At 37.7% G+C, this 21,243-nt stretch overlaps 1 protein-coding gene across 1 annotated transcript in view; it reads right to left on the reverse strand.

Moving 5' to 3' along the window:
* The window catches only part of gfra4a (GDNF family receptor alpha 4a), a 552,913-nt gene that overhangs the window by 58,849 nt on the left and 472,821 nt on the right, over nt 1-21,243 (reverse strand). Inside the window, exon 5 of the mRNA XM_030127272.1 lies at nt 18,882-19,221. Within this exon, the coding sequence (XP_029983132.1) occupies nt 18,882-19,221 (340 nt within the window). The remainder of the gene's footprint in view (nt 1-18,881; nt 19,222-21,243) is intronic.

Here is a 21,243-nt window from a genome sequence, read left to right on the forward strand (position 1 = left end):
TTATTTATTGGCTATCATGATATTATTTTACTGGTTCAGTCCACTTCAGATTAAATTGGGCTGAATGTGGCCCCCGGAAGAAAATGAGTTTGACACCCCTGGTCTACAGGGTGGGTGAAAAATAATTAGGCATTAGAAATTGCACAGAGTTTTTAGTATCACTGAAGTCATAACAAAAACATTTTTAAACAGACAGAATTAATGGGAATTTCTTATTTTCTTATTGTCTTATTTCTTATTCATTGATTCAGGAGGTTCTCAATGATATCCCAGATGAGGTCCTTCAGAAGGTTGTTCATTCCATGCCTGACCATTTGAGGAAACTGGTTGATGCCGCCAGCACTTACGTTGAAATATGATTTACTTTCATTTTCCTGTATAATAAAAAACATGTATCATTTGTTTCAATAAATTTGTAATAGGAATATGGATTTTACTATCAATTTTTAATGCCTAGTTACTTTTCACCCTCCCTGTCTAGAGACTGTCTCCATGTAGTTTGGAGGATATTGCTTTTATAACCCTTTGGAAAGTGAGCTTAAAGGGGTCATATTTATCTAAACCCACTTTTATTAGTCTTTGGTTCATTTATTTGTGTATTTGGAACCTAATAGTTCAAAAGGTTTGAATTTGAACCCTCCAGGTGCGGCAAAGCTATGTTTATATTCATTTGGGCAAAAATCGAGTGGATTTCTACAACCTCTTTCAGTTCCTGCTTAATTTGTTACGTCTATAACTAGTTACATCACGACATTTGCACATATAAGGTCAAGACTTCTGACGAACATTTCTCCGAGTACAACATAATTGTTTATCAGCAGCAGCGGTTGTAGTAAAAACTGAAAATATGTCCAAATTTTGAGTGATTACCGAAAATGTTCAGTTGTTGGTTGTATTAACGAACACAAGTGGCTGAATGGGACAGAAAGCATGGTCAACAACCTGGAGGGGGCGGGGCATGAAGTGGCTCATTTGCATTTAAAGGCCCAGCGCACCAAACCACATACATGGAAATCGATACTTGAAAAAATGATTTTTTGGCTTTTCAGAAGGACCAATAAAGGCTCCAGTTTCAAAGAACTGGAATTTCCTGTCATTGATTAAATAAGCTATTGAATAAGCTATGCTTCTTCTCACTCCTTTTTGAAAAATGACTTTTTTTCTTTTTCTTTTTTCTGTGTATTATAATTTTATGCTTCCTTGAATTTTCATTTCTGTATTATGTTGTGCAAAGGAGTCAGTTAGTAGCAATCAGGAAGCTTGTATCATTTCATATTTGAAATAAATCAGTTCCCAAAAAAAAAAATAAAATGATGTAATGGTTCAGGCTTTACAGGGTTAACTCTAGCTTAGTGGTTCTCAACAGGGGGTGGTATCACCCCCCAGCAGGTGTTGGGACACCGTTGGGGGGTGTTTGGAACAACAAAGCTGAGAGGGGGACGCTGAGACCGAAATGGGGGCGTTAGCCTATATAAGTGTCAATATCAAGCTGCGTGTTATGTCAATTATGAAATTTTTTTTTGCATAATTAAAGATTTTTTTGGCTTAATTCAAGCAAAAAAAAAAAAATCTGCCAATGGAGCAAGAGAAAATTATCTTGATACGATTTCTTGAAATAAGATTTTCAAGCGCCATTGTCTAAAAATAAGTTCTTATATCTCACTGAAAATTTACTCAATGTCTTATTTTAAGTGTGATGAGATATTTTGACTGGAAATGACAAAAATACACTTGCTAAGATTGAGATTTTTTACAGTGTGGTGTCATTACTCAGAAATAGTATTGAAGATGGACCTGTGGAGTTGAATTAATGAAGAATTCAGACCCAAGCAGAGCATTTACAGTTTATGTAGACCACAGGGAAATGTTTGAACATGAAGAATTCCATTTAAAAAAGAAAAATATCACTCCTTTAAGTGATTTATCACCATTTATCATAATATTATCCTCTCCATTTTGCTTTTTTTTTTTTCAGTGAAAATCCGGTATTTTATTCTGTATTTATTTTACTGATCATGTACTGTAATCATCATGCTGAGATTACATTTAAGAGTTATTATTATACCCAAAACAGAGAAAACTTGAGAAAAAGTCACTTTTTTTTCCAGCAAAATCTATCAATAACTGAACATAAACCAAGTGTTTCCATCCACTGTCATTGATCCAACTCCATGGGTTTTACTGGTGAATCAATGTTGTAGAAAATGCCGGTGTTTCCATGGTAACTACAGAGCCTCTGAATGTCCAAATAGGTCATATCTGATGACCATGAAATGATGACACATGAACCAAGTGTCTCAATCTACTGTCATTGATCCAACTCCATGGGTTTATACAGTGTATGTAGACCACAGGGAAATGTTTGAAAATGCATAATTCCATTTAAAAAAAAGCAAAATATCACTCCTTTAAGTGATTTATCACCATTTATCATAATATTATCCTCTCCATTTTGCATTTTTTTCAGTGAACATCAGGTATTTTATTCTGTATTTATTCTACTGATCATGTACTGTAATCATCATGCTGAGATTACATTTAAGAGTTATTATTATACCCAAAACAGATAAAACTTGAGAAAAAGTCACTTTTTTTTCCAGCAAAATCTATCAATAACTGGACATAAACCAAGTCTTTCCATCCACTGTCATTGATCCAACTCCATGGGTTTTACTGGTGAATCAGTGTTGTAGAAAATGCCAGTGTTTCCATGGTAACTACAGAACCTCTGAACGTCCAAATGGGTCATATCTGATCACCATGAAAAGATGACACATAAACCAAGTGTCTCCATCCACTGTCATTGATTCAGCTCCATGGGTTTGTACAGTTTATGTAGACCACAGGGAAATGTTTTAAAATGCATAATTCCATTTTTTTTAAAAAAAAAAAGCAAAATATCACTCCTTTAAGTTATTCATCACCATTTATCATAATATTATCCTCTCCATTTTGCATTTTTTTCAGTGAAAATCAAGTATTTTTCCGGTATTTATTTTACTGATCATGTACTTAAATCATCAAGCTGAGATTACATTTAAGACGTATTATTATACCCAAAATGGAGAAAACTTAAGAAAAAATCACTTTTTTTTCAGCAAAATCTATCAATAACTGAACATAAACCAAGTGTCTCCATCTACTGTCATTGATCCAACTCAATGGATTTTACTGGTGAATCAGTGTTATAGAAGAAGCCAGTGTTTCCATGGTAACTACGGAGCCTCTGAATGTCCAAATGGGTCATATCTGATGACCATGAAAAGATGACACATATACTAAGTGTCTCCATCCACTGTCATTGATTCAACTCCATGGGTTTGTACAGTTTATGTAGACCACAGGGAAATGTTTGAAAATGCATAATTCCATTTAAAAAAGCTAAACATCCCTCCTTTAAACCATGTGTCAACAAATGTGGACGTCATGCATGAAAGGGTTAAATACGCTGTTCAGGTCACTTATCTTCAGTATGTACAGAGGGTCCGTTCTCTGCAGACTACCAACAGAACCTGATGATGTCAAGGCTGAACATTAATAACTATTTTCTGAGCACTTTTTCTGGAAAGTCATGTGTGAATCCCATGAGATAATGGCGGTTCTAATAATGACTATTTCAAATGGCTGCTTGTTGCCTGGCTGCTTCCCCCGGAAAATGAATGCACAATTTAATTGAACTAATTAAACACGGTTAATGAGGATAACAATTGAATTAATTAAACACAACTGACTCATTACGTCTAAATGAATATATCATACCAGGCAGACCTATCTTCCCAAATGCATAATGACGTTTATTGTCCGGGGGTAAAGTCGGTTTGCGAAGCCACGACGTCAACAAGATGCTTCTTACTGAACGCGTCCGCCACGTGTTGTACTTAATCATGAAAACGCAGTGACGTGCTTGAAGGGGTCATCCATTTTGTGTCAGATTCAACTGCGAACACCATGTTTGGATTCATTTTTTTTCCAATTAAAGTTGTACGAGCTCACTATTCAAGAAAAAAAAAAACAACCTCTGGCCTTGGTGGATCTCGATGGCGTTGGACTCATCTTACATCTGAGCCAATCTCCTTAAAGCAGTGTTTTTCAACTTTGGGGTCGGGACCTCACGGGGGGTTGCCTGGAATTCAAATGGGGTCGCCTGAAATTTCTAGTAATTGATTAAAAAAAAAAAACAACTTACTAATAAAAAATAAATATGGTGAGTCGAGAGAGACAATCCCAATCCATAAAAGACATGACAAACTGTGAAGCTGAAACTGAAGCACTGTGGTTCTGTTTATCTGTCAAATGTTCATTGTGGTCAGTTTCAGATGCTGCAGCTCTTTCATAATTCATAGTTTGAGTTCTTGTTTGTTCAATATTAATTGTCAGCCTTGTAAATCCAAGATGGACTGACTGTACATATCCTGACCAAGGAAAATCAAATTCTCACTTTCTGCAGTAATCTACACCTGACTTTTCTGCCTCCGTCCATAATAATAAGGGATGCACTGATACCACTTTTTTCCAGACTGAGTACGAGTACGAGTATGAGTACTTACATTTGAGTACTTGCCTATACCGAGTACCGATACAAGTACTTAATAATCCCATTCCAGTTTTTAGTTCCTTTTGTAAATGTGCTTTATTGTTGTTGTCATTAGTCTGACTGGAACAAAGTGCTGCTACTGACATTTAATGTGTTGGAATGAGCGTTTCTTAGTTAATCCACCAGGGGGCACCGCTCTGAATTAACCATACTGGACAAATACCACGAAGAAGAGTAAAGTTTTTTTTCGAGAAGAAGAATAAGAAAGTCAGTAATAACAAACATGGAGATGACAAGGGTAACACTAATGTGATACTAATGTTGCAGCATTTTCGTTAGTAAGGTTTAAAAGTGAAGCTTCATCAAGTAGAGAAAAGAGAAATGAGTGATAAGTTTTGTTTTCACTTCCACTAGCGGCGGTCCACACCACTCCGTACCCTTCTCCGTCTGGGTACACATCCTCCAGCACCTGGAAAACGGATGGAATGTACACAGAGGATGGACAGAACGCTGCGTCTGTATCTGTCTGTGTCTGTAACGTTACTTACAGTCAGCGTTACTTTGATCATCGTCATTTATTTTGAAAAATCTCTACACTCTTCACATTCCACACACATTATTCCTCCTCCTCATACCTGCTGCCCTGAACTGTGATTGTCACACGGCTGTAAGTGTATTGGATTACTTTTACGAGTACGAATACGAGTACACACACTGAGTATCGGAGCCGATACCCGATACTCGTATCGGAATCAGTGCATCCCTAATAATAATATACATTATATAGACTAAATGTTGTCTAAAATTAACATTTATTTGCCACATAGTATAGTAAACTATTACATGATCTAGGGATGGGAATCAATAAGAATTTAACGATTCTGATTCCATTATCGATTTTGTTGATCGATCCAGTTCCTTATCGATTCTCATTGGGTGAGGGAATACAAGAGTACAAACGGGTGTGTTTGCATTAACTGTCTTTTATATTTCCATCTGCACAGGAAATATAACATATACAGTATGCACAAATAATAATAACAAATGACGCTGGGTGAAAGTGAAACTTCAGAAGTTTTACTAATTCCTCTAAGTCTCCCGTTGTTGTGCACCTCATTTCCTTTCCCCTTCCTTCGTAAACTTTTATTTGAGGGGGTAGGACGTTTGTTGCCCGCACCGGAACTAGCCTAGTGTTTGCTCTGCCGCTAGATTCACAAGCGTTGCTTGTGTAGTAGCGCATCAAATACGTGACATTCCTGTAAATGAATCACATGCTGTGGACAAATATTTGAGCATATTGAAGGGATTTTACCCTTTTAAAGACAGTGTTACAAGTGGACCTGTTGTCATCTTTTTGGAGCGTTTCTGCCTTAACGCCATGTTGGCTACATTCTGACCAAAACAATGCAGCGTGCACGTGACATCATCACGCATGTGCAACAAAGGCGGAATCGATAAGCAGAATCCTTAAGCAGGCAGGGACTCAATTCCCATCCCTAACCTGATCAAAAACAAATTAATTTTAGCTAAACTCTAAACTCTGACAGAAGCCATTTTAGTCATTTTGTATGTTTTTTTTTTTTTTGTTTTTTTTAATATTAGCAGAACCAAGAGGGTCTTTTAGTCTGCATTGGTATTTAGTGATTATTTATTGTTGATGATTTAAATGCATTTATTCGTAATTGCGTTCAATAGTCCTGTATTTGTGCACTGATTTATTTATGTTTGTCACATTGCACTTTGAATGTGGGCTGATGTCTGTGGTAAGCTGTAAATGAATTGCCCGTGAGGGATAAATAAAGTTTTCTGAATCTGAATCTGTGCAAAAAAAAAAAAAAAAAAAAGCCTCTGTTTTTAATATCTGGGTTCGCCAGAAATGTGTGATGTTAAAATGGGGTCACGAGCCAAAAAAGGTTGGAAACCACTGCCTCAAAGCAATATTAATCAATATTTTTATGTTAGAATTAAATCAATAGAGTACATGTAATACCCCTCGCACAGTAATGATGGAACAGCATAATATTTTCATCTGTCTTTACAGCTCTACGGGGCCATTTAGCCTCATTTGGCCTCATTAGCTCATTCTTTCTGTTTTTACAGCATATTAACAGCACAATCATTAAATGTTTTTTTTTCCCATCATTAAACAGTAACTGGACAATGTTAGAGTTAGTGACTAGCTGCTTTAGAAAAAGGGCTGAGGCTGATGATAATAAATATTTCTTCCATCAGGAGACAGCTGAGTCTTTGTGGAGACTACACCACAGCTAAAATTAAAATTAACACTTTTATTCAGCATTTGACAAGGAATGAACACGTCTGCTGTGTGCGTCATTAAAGCTATTTTTGCTCAGTTTTTAGACCCTGCATTTAATAAGGTGAAAGGATGTCTGGACCTTTTTGTCAGTTCTCAGCAATTTTAACACTGTGTTAGATAACACTGAATTATACAACCCTAGTAATAAGCCTTTCAAAGATTAAAAAAAAAAAAAAACATACAAAGGAAGGCACTTTTTAACATGACCAGAAAGAAAGGTAATGGTTTTTACATGTCTCCCAAAAAACAGAAGGGAGACTGTCTGAACATTTCATTAGTTTTCATCAAAGTGTACTAGTTTACAAGAGCTGGCTTTATGTAAATCAGCCAGTAAGTGTGATTATTTAGTTTCTCTAGCGCCTGCTGACATGTGAATAAACCTAATATCCTTCAGTATTTGGAAATTCTACTGTGAGGTTAATATGATCCTACATGTTTCAGATAACTCGTGTTTGACATTGGCATAAATATGATTGAAACTTCCTTGGAGTCATCCTTGAATCTCTCAAAATGATCCAAAATTTCACATTTCCTGGTTCAGATATTTATTATTAATTATGATTCAATTCTTTTAAATTATGAGATCTGTGTCTACTTGCACTTCCTGTAAAATTACAGGGTTTTTCTTGTTTTGTTTCAGAGGCCATTCCACCAAATGGGTGCCATTTGCTTGTTATAACTCTTCCTAATTAAACTTCATTTTTAAATCTTTTTTCAACACTGAATCTAATAACACACATATTTAACTATTCAAAATGTGTATTGGTCCATCTCAGGCAACTTTATTTCATTTTTTACAAGGTTTTTAAGTGGAACATGATTGCATTTTTCTCAGTCCTGTTACCAAAACTCATGTGACATTTAAAAAGCACACTTAAAAGCTTGTCAACTAATTCCTTAGTTTTCCTCTCAACAAAGTGTTTATTTTAAAGAAATGGTTGGTTACAATAATTATGTTAAAATAATTAATATTTGTGACTAAAAAATCACTATATATGCACACAAGTTGTAATTTTCTTAAAACTGCAAAGTCATTTTTTCATTTTAAAGGAGACCCAAACCTCAAATTTATCAAAATTTTTATGATGCAATTCATTAACTACTTGGACAAAGAATGGACCACACATAATTGAAAAAAATCTGGTGGTTTATCTTTATTTTTTAGAAAAAGTTATGTAGTAACAGGAATGAACATTGGGTAACAGGAATGAGTGTGTGTGTGTGTTAGAGTTTTTTTTTAATTTTTAAGATAAACGAATAACATCTAAGAAATAATTTTGGTAACGGGACTGAGTGTTGCGATTAACCTTCTCAGTCACAGTTACAATATCATCAAATATACAGAAAAAAAATGAAAGAACTTAGTTTTGATCTTCCCATGGCCTTCAGAAAATCCAGCTGATGTAACTTCCTGCTGAACATGGGACTTGTGGAATATTCCAAATTTTCCAGAGGGGAGAATGTGTTAGGGTAACAGGACTGAGTGAGAACCCAGGGACATGACTAAAATGTATATTTTCACAAAAATATTATGGATTTCTCATGAAAAAAATGTATTTAAAGCATAGATGGAATATGGAGTCACACAACAATGCAGAAAAAAAAAAAAAAAAAAATTTCTGAAGTATTTTAATCATTCTATTTCATGGTAAAGTGTAGCATTAGAGAATGGGGACAAGCAACAACTGCTACTTTCCAGTGTTCTAGGTAGTTTTCATTAATGTTTTCAAATAAATATTTGAAATTTGCAATTAGATCAATGTGCAGGACACTTTGCTTAATAGTAAAATGTATTTTAGAGTTGATTTTCATGCACATTTATTCATATAATGTCTTGGGGACGGAAATGGCACCCATTCGGTGGAATGGCCCTCAGTTTGATCTGAGACAAGGGTTTCACACTTTGGTCAGATTGCTATTATTATGGGCAATATTATTATCACCATTTATGGGAATGTACTTCTTTGTATTTTTTTCCCCAACTCAAATATAGAATCATTTATTACCTCTGCCAAGTGTAACAGCGGAGGTTATGTTTTCAACGGGGTTTGTTTGTCTGTTTGTTTGTTTTTTTGTTTGTCTGTTAGTAAGGTAACTCAAAAAGTTATGGACAGATTTGGATGAAATTTTCAGGAAATGTTGATACTGGCACAAGGAACAAATTATTGAATTTTGGTGGTGATCGGGGGGGACTGATCTGTCATGGCGGAGGTCTGTACTCTCTGAGCGCTTTTCTACAGTCTACTCTCGTTATACCGCCAACTTCCGTTCATGGCCAAATTGGCGGTATAGCGAAAATGGCGTTACAACGGGTTGCGTCCATAATGTGCATGTCTTTACTATATGATGTCTATGCTGCCTCCGTTAACCCGTTCTAATTGCGTTTCTAAATAAATCTTGATTCTGTTATGTTGTAAGGGATCATTTAAAGTGGGGAAACATTTTAAGCATTATTATACCGTGTCGGGAAATGACACCCCATCATCTTGAGGCTTTGGCTTAATCCCACGTCCTCTTCCCGACGTCCTGACCTACTGAGTGTTCTGCGATAAATGAATGGTGGCCGTTCCGTAGACCTACTCGTAGCTTGTCGCGATCAGCGTCTGGCGCGTTTGTTTCAGTGCATTGTTAAAATTTATGTGTACTCGATGGCAATCACGCTGGCGGTATAACCGTCGGGAAATCAATGGTATAAGTGTTTGTGCATGGAACTGGGCTGGCGGATGGCGATAGGCGGAAATGGCGGTAGCTAATGGAATAATGCATTGGGGATTTTTGTGCAATGGTTTTGGTCGGCGGTGAGCGAAAGTGGCGGTATAACGGCGGGCGGTTTAACGAGAGTAGACTGTAGTTACCTCTGCCAAGGAGGGCGGGGTTTGTTTGTTTGTCTGTTTGTCTGTTAGCAAGATAACTAGGTAAAAGGGAAAATGGATCAAATCTACCCAAACATCACATATGTACAGTGTGTCGCTTCAAGTCATACTCTCCTTGTTTGACATAGTTTGACATAGTTCGCAGAATACCCTCTGTGAATCCTCCCCCACCACTTTCACCCATGTATAAACATTTTCCCATTCTTTTCTGCAGTTGCATCTTCTTTTTTTTTGCGCGGAGTTTCCATGATTTCCGCCAATATTTGCATGCCGATGTCTGAGGCTTTTTCTGTTGTTTTTTGTGTGTCAGTGGGCGGAGCTCAGGAGGACACCGGTGACAGGTTGATGGACTCCTGACCCCACATGTATGTTCGTTGATTGACAGCGGACACAGCCGATGGTGATCGTGATGTCACTGCTATAAAATGAAAGTTATGTTTGGAGGAAGGCGACTGTCCTGCACTTTGTAGAGCCAGAGCCAATCAAACGCGGGACATTGTCTCAGTTTGCGGGACATGGAAAAGATGGTCATAATGCTGTGCAGTCCCGCACAAAGCAGGACACCTGGTCACCCTAGGCCAGGGGTGTCAAACTCATTTTAGCTCAGGGGTCACATTCAGCCCAAATTGATCTAAAGTGGGCCGAACCAGTAAAACAATAGCATAATAACTTGTAAATAATGACGACTCCAATTTTTTCTCTTTGTTTTAGTGCAATCAAAATTAAATTATGAAAATATGTACATTTACAAACTATCCAAACAAAAATGATGTGAATAACCTGAAAAAAAGTGAGATTTCTTAAGAAAAATAAGTGCATTTTTAACATTACACCTCAGCTTACCATTTATACATGTATATATATTACAGATTGGATCTACAAAAGGCACAAAATATTTAATAACAGGAAGTATAATGTTAAAATTTTGCTTACAAAATTTCAGGTTTTTCACATTTTATTGTTAAAGGATAGTTTGTAAATGTTAATATTTTCATCATTTAATGTAAGGTTTTACACTAAAACAAAGAGAAAAATATGGAGTTGTCATTATTTATAGGTGTAATGTAATATTATGTTTTTAACAATAAACTAAGAAAATTTGGAGTCATTATTTATAGGTTATTATGCTGTTATTTTTTAGTTAAGATCACATTGTCCTGTATGTGGAACTTGAACTAAAATGAGTTTGAAATCCTTGATTGTTAATATCTGAAGTATAATTTTTGCAAATTCATCCCGCGGGCTGGACTGGAACCTGTGGCGGGCTGGATTTGGCCCCCGGGCCGCATGTTTGACACCTGTGCCCTAGGCGGAGGCTATATTTTCATCAGGGTTTGTCTGTCTGTCTGTTTGTCTGTTAGCAAGATAACTCAAAAAGTTATGGACGGATTTTCATGAAATTTTCAGGAAATGTTGATACTGGCACAAGGAACAAATGATTGTATTTTGGGGGGGGGGGGGGGGCATTGATCTGCCTTGGCAGAGGTCTGCACTGTTCCAGTACTTTTCTAGTTATACATGTTCTCCAGAGTCTCTGTTGCTGCTCAGTGACGCCACAATACACCAGTAGTTTGCAGACATTTGCGATTCAAGTAATAATGTGATCAATCAATCAATCAAACATGACTAACTTTCAGACTGCAGACTGTTTATAACACTGGTCTACAAGGAAAATGCTTCCAGAATAAAAGTAATGAAATTTTACCACATGAGAGTCACTGATAAAGAAAAATCAAGTCAAAAATGCTGGTTGGCTGAACTTTCCAAGATACAGCCTTGGGTCAAAATGTGAAATTCAAGAATTAAGGAGAGAATGGGTTTGACTCAAAAGGAATATTTGTCTCAGAGCTACAAGATCTACTTCAAAACACTGTCTGCACATTAGAATACATTCACTTTACAGGTTCTATTTAGTGGAAGATTTATAAAACTATTATATAAATGTGCTGAACAACAAAAGAAACACAAGTATGTTTCGGTATTGGTTTATATGGGAGTTTTATTATGAATATTGGTTTCATATGAGATACTTATATCCAGCTGTGAAATTTACAGTGGGTCTCTCTTGCTGTCCATGAGCACTGAGTTGACGGTGACGGAGATGGGCCAAGCGAATATGGCGATCCTGATTACGGGTGGTCACACGTGGTCTTCCGGATCTTGGTCTGTCCCGAGTGGTCCCTGTGTCACGGAATCGTGTCCTCAGCCTACTGATGGTGGACTCGTGCACTTGCAGACGTCTGGCAACGTTGCGAGCCGTTAAACCAGTATCAAGCATACCAATGGCGCGTTCTCTCAGATTATGGTTAAGGCGAGGCATCGTGGTAATGCAGTAACTTTTGAATCTTACCATTTCTTTTTATAGCCCCCAGATAAACAAAGGGAATTGCCACTCCCATTTGTTGCTCCCACTAACATATCACTCAAAACGTACCGCACCTCCGATACTTTGTACACATGCTCAACACCACTCGTGGTCGTGTTTGCCTGCAAACACACGCTCCAATGGTTACAACTCACTTATTTTAATGTGTATCTCAGTTGACAACTCAACAGGACAGCTGAACTCTTGCCTAAATTAACGACCAAAACTTGCGTTTCTTTTGTTGTTCAGTATATACAGGGTGGGGAAGCAAAATTTACAATATTTTGAGGCAGGGATTGAAAGACAGTGTATGACCAATTAGTTTATTGAAAGTCATGAGAATTTATTTGCCACAAGAAAATGTACATAATAGAAAATGTTTTTATTCTATGTGTCCTCCTTTCTCAATAACTGCCTTCACACGCTTCCTGAAAATTGCGCAAGTGTTCCTCAAATATTCGGGTGACAACTTCTCCCATTCTTCTTTAATAGTATCTTCCAGACTTTCTGGTAATAGTTTTGCTCATAGTCATTCTCTTCTTTACATTCTAAACAGTCTTTATGGACACTCCAACTATTTTTGAAATCTCCTTTGGTGTGACGAGTGCATTCAGCAAATCACACACTCTTTGACGTTTGCTTTCCTGATTACTCATATGGGCAAAAGTTTGTGAAAAGGTATGGATAATAGTGTTAGGTATGATTATGACATCAATATGTGTTTGGTTTCAAAACAATTGACGTAGTGCCTGCTGAGAAAAAACAACTAAATGTTCATTGTAAATTTTGCTTCCCCACCCTGTATGTGTAATAACACTTAATCATATACCTTGAAAACATTAGCTAACCGGCACTTTTGTCATTTATTTTCCAATTAATCTTATTAAAATACATAACATTTAGCACATTTAATGTCTGAAGCAAATCATTTCTAAAAAATTGTAGACCAGTGTAATGGCATCAATGACCGCTGATGACGTAACAAGTCTCGAAGGGTTGTCCCATTTCATACTAGGATATTTCAACCCCAACCAATTGCAAGAGCCAAGGGGTAGGGGTAAAGGGGAGGGCCAAGGGGTGAATTGGGATTGGGCCTAAGACTCTACACCTTGACCATAGGGATGCAGCCCCATAATAATCCTGACACGCTCATGGATCTGCATAAACTATTGTGTGTACTTGTTGCAGCTCAACCGCAAAGTGGATCTGACAGTTAAAAAGCAGCAGAACGCCAAAGTAAACAAGTAGGTGGTGAAGCTGGTCAAACGTCTAACAAGCCAAAGACACTCAGAGAGCGTTGGCAGGGGTTGGCAGATCAAACGAGAAGCTGGAAGTGTCACTAACCGCAGGCGAGTGTCTGGTTAAACAGAAGAACTCCACAGACTGACGTAGTACATCAAAGCTGGTTTCTGGGCGAAGGTAGGAGTCTACTTTCTGCTTCAAACAGTCAAAACACATTTAGTTTAGCTTTAAATCTTAAGGTCAGAGCTTTGGAACAGCACTTGAATGCACAAAGAGTCCAAATCGACCTTCAGTCAATATTTGCCGTCATCACAGGTATCACGTTATCTATTTATCTGAGGTGTCAAGTCACTGCAACCTATTTTATAGTTACAAAAAAAAACAAAAACTAGTTATATGTAATGTGTTCAGTGATTTCAGTGAATCAAGGTTAAAGAGTCATTTCTTTACAGCTGCCTTTGATTAGAGTGTTTTAGTTTTCAGTTCTAATACCTGCACTGCAACTCACTATTTTAACTGTTTTGATTGATTTCAAGCTACGACAGACGCCCCCCCCCACCCCCCCCACCCCCAATGACGACGAAAAGGGGCATTTGTTAAAAAATTTAGGATGTGAAGATTCTCCATCATCAGTAATCAAAAATATATGCAACTATGGATGGAGAAGATATCATGAACCTTACTGTGATACTACATAAGTATAATGTGGCAAAAAAGATGTGACAGTGAATGTCTCCTGTCATTAACATTAAAGGGCTCATATTTTTCTAAACCCACTGTTTTTTTTTTAATTCAAGTTTTTATTTGGTTTACAATGCCAGATTTACATATTTTATACATTGATAGTTTTGTTACCTCCGCCAAGGAGGTTATGTTTTTGCCAGGGTTTGTTTGTTTGTTTGTCTGTCCGTTAGTGTGCAACATAACTCAAAAAGTTATGGACAGAGTTGGATGAAATTTTCAGGGTTTGTTGGAAATGGGATAAGGAAGAAATGATTAAATTTTGGTGGTGATCGGGGGTGGGGGGGCCCATGGGGAGGGGGCACTGATCAGCCTTGGCGGAGGTCTGTTCTCTCCGAGTGCTTCTAGTTTTTTTTATAAAACAAGACAAAAAACTAACAAACAAAAAAAAACCAAAAACAAAAACAAAAAAACAAAGAGAACAATTGAGTAGCAATTGAACAATGGGCGTCAAGTATGTTCTTTTTAAGCATTTATAAAGTCTATCCACGGTCTCCAGCATTCCTTGAATTTGTCATGGTCCAGTCTTAGTGTAAAGGTGAGTTCTTCCATTTGAGCGATTTCTTTAACAAGGTCCTTCCATTCATCCAACGAGGGTGTCTTGTCTGTCAACCATTTCCTAGTGATCACTTTTTTGCTGGCAATCAACAAGATATTCCACAGATATGTTTATTACCTCCGCCAAGGAGGTTATGTTTTTGCCAGGGTTTGTTTGTTTGTTTGTCTGTTTGTTTGTTTGTCTGTCTGTTAGTGTGCAACATAACTCAAAAAGTTATGGACAGAGTTGGATGAAATTTTCAGGGTTTGTTGGAAATGGGATAAGGAAGAAATGATTAAATTTTGGTGGTGATCGGGGGTGGGGGGCCCAGGGGGGGGGGGGGTGGGGGGCACTGATCAGCCTTGGCGGAGGTCTGCGCTCTCTGAGTGCTTCTAGTTTACTAAATCCTTTTATACCACCTGGTCTTTTACCTAAGAACATTTTCTCAAAATTTAAAGGCGTTTTTATTTTCATGACTTTGTCAATACTATTCCTGATTTTTTCCCAAAAGGGAGATAATTTGGGACAGCTCCAAAAAATATGATGGTGATGAGCTTTTTTCACCCCACACTGTCTCCAGCATGATGTATCTACATTTGAACCTTTTTGTGCAGGTGTTCTAAAAAAGCGAATCACACTTTTCCATGCAAATTCTCTCCAACTAAGTGAAGATGTACTTTTCCATATATTTTCTTGTATTTTAGTCCATTCTTCCATAGTCAATTCAAAATTGCCCTCCTTTTCCCACTTTTCTTTGATATAAACCGTATTTTCAGCCCTAATGTTTTGTAATTCGGTGTACAGTCTTGATATTAGCTTGTTGTTTGGGTATGATTTATAGGATTTCTCTAAACCCACTTTTATTATTCTTTGGTTCATTTATTTGTGTATTTGGACCCTAATAGTTCATAAAGTTTGAATTTGAACCCTCCAGGTGCTGCAAAGCTATCTTTATATTCATTTTGGCAAAAATCAAGTGGATTTCTACAACCTGTTTTAATTCCTGCTTAATCTGTTACGTTTTATAACCAGTTAAGTCACGACATTTGCACATATAAGGTCAAGACTTCTGACGAACGTTTGTGCCGATTCCCTAAAATGTTCAGTTGTTGGTTGAACAGGACAGAGCAGCACAGTCAACAACCTGGAGGGGGCGGGGCCAGAAGTGGCTCATGTGTATTTAAAGGGCCAGCGCTCAAAACGACCTTTCTGGTGTCATTACTCAGAAATAGTGTTGAAGATGGACCTGTGGAGTTGAATTAATGAAGAATTCAGACCCAAGCAGAGCATTTACAGTGTATGTAGACCGCAGGGAAATGTTTGAAAATGCATAATTCCATTTTAAAAAGTATATAAATAATATCACTCCTTTAACATTAAATTCTTAATTTTAATCAAGACTATTTTTAGCTTTTGTTGTAACTGTCTCTTACTCTTGTTTTAATTTCTTTCTTTTAGGGGTGGGCGATATAGGCAAAAAAAAAAAAAAAAAATCTTGATGTTTTTAAAATTGCCCCATAATGATAATCTGACAATATCCTTTAAAATGTGAATTTCTTCCTTTTTTTTTTTTTTTGCTGTAAACTGCTGTAAAACTCTACTTGCTTAGCTGAACATCCATGTATAGAGTATTTTAGAACAACAGCTCTTGTTTTTTAAGTGCTTCAAACATCTTCTGCAAGACATGCGAGGGGGGGGGGGGGGGGGGGTTGCGGGGGGTTGCGGGGGGCTGTAGTTATATACATGGATGTGTGGTCCATAACTAATGTAAATAACCCTGGCGTGAAACAAAAGTGAAACCTATCATAATTTCAGCCAAGGTTGTAATCGTTAATGAAAACAAACGAAATGACGAAAACTAAAATTGAAAAAACATTTTCGTTACCTGAAATAAATAAAAACTCTAATTACAAGAAAAAAACGATAACTAACTGAAACTGTATTGTGAGCTTACAAAACTAATTAAAACGTATAAAAATTATGGATAAAATTCCCTTCGTTTTCGTCTTTGTCAATGTCGGATTGATATCAAATTGATTTATTTTGCTCCAGCAGTTTTAGCTAGCAGCACCATACGACACTTCAGTCTGTCATGTCTGGTCACTGTGGTTTCCAGTCGTCTTCTGGTCCCCACTCTACCTGGAACATACAGACTAAAGCTGGGACAAAGCAGCACAGTCCTGGATGGGATTTACTGTGGTGATGCATGGGGTCTGTTTTTTTTTGGGGGGGGGGGTTTGTGCACCGTGTGTGTGCCTGAGTGACAGAGACAGAGTGGAGCTAAATGACAGCGTCCGATAGGTGTAAGGATTCAGGTAAAAACTGGTGAGTTTATCACCATGAAAAGGCCTTCCAAGGCCTTAACTGCACAGTTTAGAAGAGGAGAAAAGAGGAGGATGAAAACTAATCCAGTTACAGAGGTATGGAACCTGTTATAATGTTAAAAAATGTTTGATGTTACTAGCTACAGCTAGCTGAACTGAACTGAAGCAAAGTTGGCTAATAATGGAACTGGAGATGATTAAGAGATGAGATATCGGCTAAGGTGTGGTTTACTGATGATGGAGTGGTTTATTTTGTAAGTGGTTTATATATGTTTGTATATGGTTTACTGCTGGTTAGCTGGTTTATATATTCTTCTATCTGGTTAAACTGCTGGCTGCTTTGTGCATCTCCTCTCACGCTTTGCACATCTTCGCATTGTTTTAACATAAGTGACCTTGCGTATGGATCACACACACCCCCCAACCTGCTATAGGGAATTTATACATTGTACTGTACATGTTTGTGTCCCTGCTCAGTCAATGAGCCACCCTAACCTGACCCCCAAATAAAGTGTCCAGGTTATGCCACTGATCCATGCCTCACTAATTTCTTTGAATAGGATGGTGAGGAAGATAAAATATATGAAATAACTAAAACTAATACTAAAACTAAAATAAAATAAACTAAAACTAAGCATTCAGAAAAAACGATAACTAATAAAAACTGGATCTTACACAAAATTTTCTGATGGGCTTCTGAGGCACGCATTCGGCCAATGAGGCCTTTCATGCACCTCTCTGTTACCGTCTATGCACCACCCGTTTTTTTGCATTTTCAGATTTTGAATACTCGATAATGTAAAATTGCACATCGTCAAACCAACATTTACGATACTATCGTAGGCGAAATATATTGCCCACGTCTACCTTCTTTATTTTTTATTTTTTTTGCACTTTCCTTTTGTTTAATGTTTTATTCTGCTATTGTCCTAGTATTAGTCTATAATTTTAACCCTCTGGTATCCAGGTGCACCTTTTAGGCACACTTTGCACTTCGTTTTAAAAAACTTCATATTATTTTTCACAATTTAAATAAGGTTCAAATTCAAAAGTTGTTCATTTTTGCATGATCTTAAAAATTCTGGCCACCAACTAAAATTTGCACATTTTAAACAAAAGAAAATTACAAGACTAGCATCTGTCTCCCAAGTGTGCCTAAAACGCACTATTTCTTCCATTTGATATGTATGATTAGGGCTGACCTTGATTTACAAAAATAAAATCAAATTAGAGCAGAAAAATAAATCAATATGTAATATTTAATAGTTTGATTTATAGGTGTGCATTTTACGCACACTTGGTGACAGATGCTAGTATTTTTGAACATTTGACCTAGCGCCAAAAATAATAATGCAAATTAACTAATAATGTTGGCGTTAATCATTGACATATGCCAGGGTGCAAAAATCAAATAATATGTGATCCACTTTTTATGTAGTATATTGAAAAAAAATTTTTTTTTTTTTGTTTTTTGCATCCAAAAAAATGGTTTGTTTACATTACAAACACGGCATTTAAAGGGTTAAAAAATGTGACAATTATTGAGTAGTTGGTATTTTTATTTACGGCTCAAGTTGATGAAATAGAAAAAAGTGTAAAAGAATTAAAAACAAACTGTATGAAAAATTTTTTGACATTATTCCACAAGTGTGCAAAAAAGGCACACTCGGTGCTTAGTAAGGACCTTGCTGGATGGGATACCGGAGGGTTAATGTAATTTTATGTGTTTTTATGCCTTTGTAAAGCACTTTGATTTGCCTTGTGTATAAGTGGTTCTATACAGATACATTTGCCTTGCCATTTGTAGTAACTTGGATAAACGTGCAAAAACAACTTTGTGGTCCATTAACAGAAGCCACAGTAGGTGTAAATTATCAGTACAACAAGGCCAGTGATCCCAGTGAGGAAATTAAGTGTAAAATAAACTTGGCGGCGTCTCATTTCTACCTGCACACATAGTCTGCTTTGCAGATCCGAAGCTGAGCCAGGCAGTTGGGCTTGTCCTTGTCTTCGTATGAACAGGACGGAACGATGGTTTGCCTGCGGCGTTCTGCGCAGGCCGTGTCGGTGCACGGACAGAACAGCAGCTCGTGAGTGTAGTCAGGGGGAACACGGTCGAAAAATTTCCTCAGCGCCTTGTTGCACCGCGGTCGGTTACACGGCCCTGAGCGGGCTGACGGCTGGATGCAAGCAGACACGTATTCCGTACGAATCTTCTGACATGTTTCATCTATGTTACATGCCTTGGCAGCATCTAGGCAGCGGTTCACTGTTGTTACTTCAGACTCTGCAAAAGAAAAAAAGAGACAAAAATGGAAAGGAGTAAGCATTTCATCCCTCTGTGTGGTTTGAGCAAATCAAATCCCAAGCAATGTTTACCAATGATTCCAGGGCCTAATTGGACTCCGTATTGACTCGCCACTTTCACCCCCAGAATTAGATTCAATGTTGCCTTTACAGATACAAAAAGAAATGTGTGTCTCCAAGTACAAACTAAACCCAAATGATGATTATATGTAATAAGGCCCCTTGTAATGAATAGAACATGAATGGTGCTTAAATGTTGCATGAGTCTGGGCAGTGGATGTGTTTCAGCTGAGGCCTAATGGCTGAATATTTCATTCTGCTGGGTTAATGCAGAGTGGCAGCACCGAAAAGGCTGCTCTTCCATCTCTCCAACCGCACAACAAGGCTTGTAATTACTGCTCCTTCCCCTTCATCCATCTATCTATCTATCTTTCCAACACTCCCTCTGTGCATCTGGGTCCATCCTTCACTCACCTGACTCCCCCCTTCCCTCCTCAGCTGAGTTCCCGCCATCCTCCCCACTCCTATAAACCCCCTCCATCTGTCTTCTTCCCTTTCGTCTATTCAGATCTTTCTCTTTTCACCAGCTCTTCTTTCTCAACTTCGTCCATCCCTGCCTCCCTGAGTGTCCGTGCTCCCTATGACTTCCCTGGTAATGAGCCACCTACGTTGAGGCAAAGGAAAACCACTTTCATAACCGATTTTTCGGCCACATTTTTTTCACGATCCATCATTATGTGCATTTTTCTCCCATGCGACCTCCCAGTCAATATGGCCATGATGACGCTCAGCTCCTCTGGCATGACAGCGGCGCTCATTAGTTTGTAAACTGCCTCTAGTTGTGTCTCCTGGTGAATTTGGTTCTCACCGAGCTGTCAAATAAAATATGAATGGCCTCGGAGACCAAGCTAACAACCCATCACAAAGCATAGGTTATTCCCAACTTAACTGCAAAGCAACCAAATGGGAAGGCGGGGGGGTGAGGACCAATGAAAATGCAGGGTGAGATGACAAATAGCGTCAGGTGGACACATGCTGGGGAAAAGGAATATGCACATACATTTCCATGTGCAATCTGTGTCATTGTGTTTAAGCTCTAATTTATTCCGAGTTGTTGAGCATGCACGCTGTAACCCGGGAACATCCTGCTTCAGATTCAAGCCTTGTACACATTTACACCTCAGAGCTGGCCTGTGCAACCACAGCCCAGAGCTGCTGAGCTCACTGGAGCCACTGGGGGCTGAAGCGCTGATGCTTTTGCTTGTTTTTCCAGTCGCATGCATGCTCCTTCAATATTCTACTATTCTATAATGAATTTTTTAAGTTTCAAGTCTACATACAGAGCAGTCCGATTCTGCAAAGTGATTTTGGTTTTTCAGCTCTGTAATGCAGCACAGTGGGTGATAATGTACAAATTCAGAGAAAATCTGCATCCAAACGGCAATGAATGCTTTTAAATAAAGACCCAGAGCTGTTTTTGTGGCAGTTCCCAAATGAATTTTTCTTTCTATTTAACCCATAACGCCAACGTATCCTATTTGATACATGAACTTTGAACCCCTCTGCATGATTAGTGTGATATTTTTTGTCTTGAAAAACCTAATGTATATAATTAGATACATACAATACACAGATAATCCACCAGGGGGAGGAATTCATTCACCAGAGGCCTTTCCAGTGACACTACAAGACTGCCATCAATGAGGAAGGAGGAAGAACTTTGGCAATATTGAAAAGGAATTACCAGTTTGTTAGACATGTTTATGTTAGATTATGTGTTTGTTCAAAAATAATAATATTTGAGTATTGAGACCTGATGTATCAAATATGATACCAAATTGAAACTCAAACATGGAAATTGATATTTGAAAAAGAAAAAAAGTTTTTGGTGGTTCAGAAGGACCAATAAACACTCCAGTTTCAAAGAACATTCAGAGGTTCAGGCTTTACAGGGTTTTTTGATTGATTGATTGATTGATGTATTTATTTCGAACATGAATGT

The sequence above is a fragment of the Sphaeramia orbicularis genome, chromosome 22, assembly GCF_902148855.1.
Source record: "Sphaeramia orbicularis chromosome 22, fSphaOr1.1, whole genome shotgun sequence".
In the NCBI taxonomy this organism is placed as follows: domain Eukaryota; kingdom Metazoa; phylum Chordata; class Actinopteri; order Kurtiformes; family Apogonidae; genus Sphaeramia; species Sphaeramia orbicularis.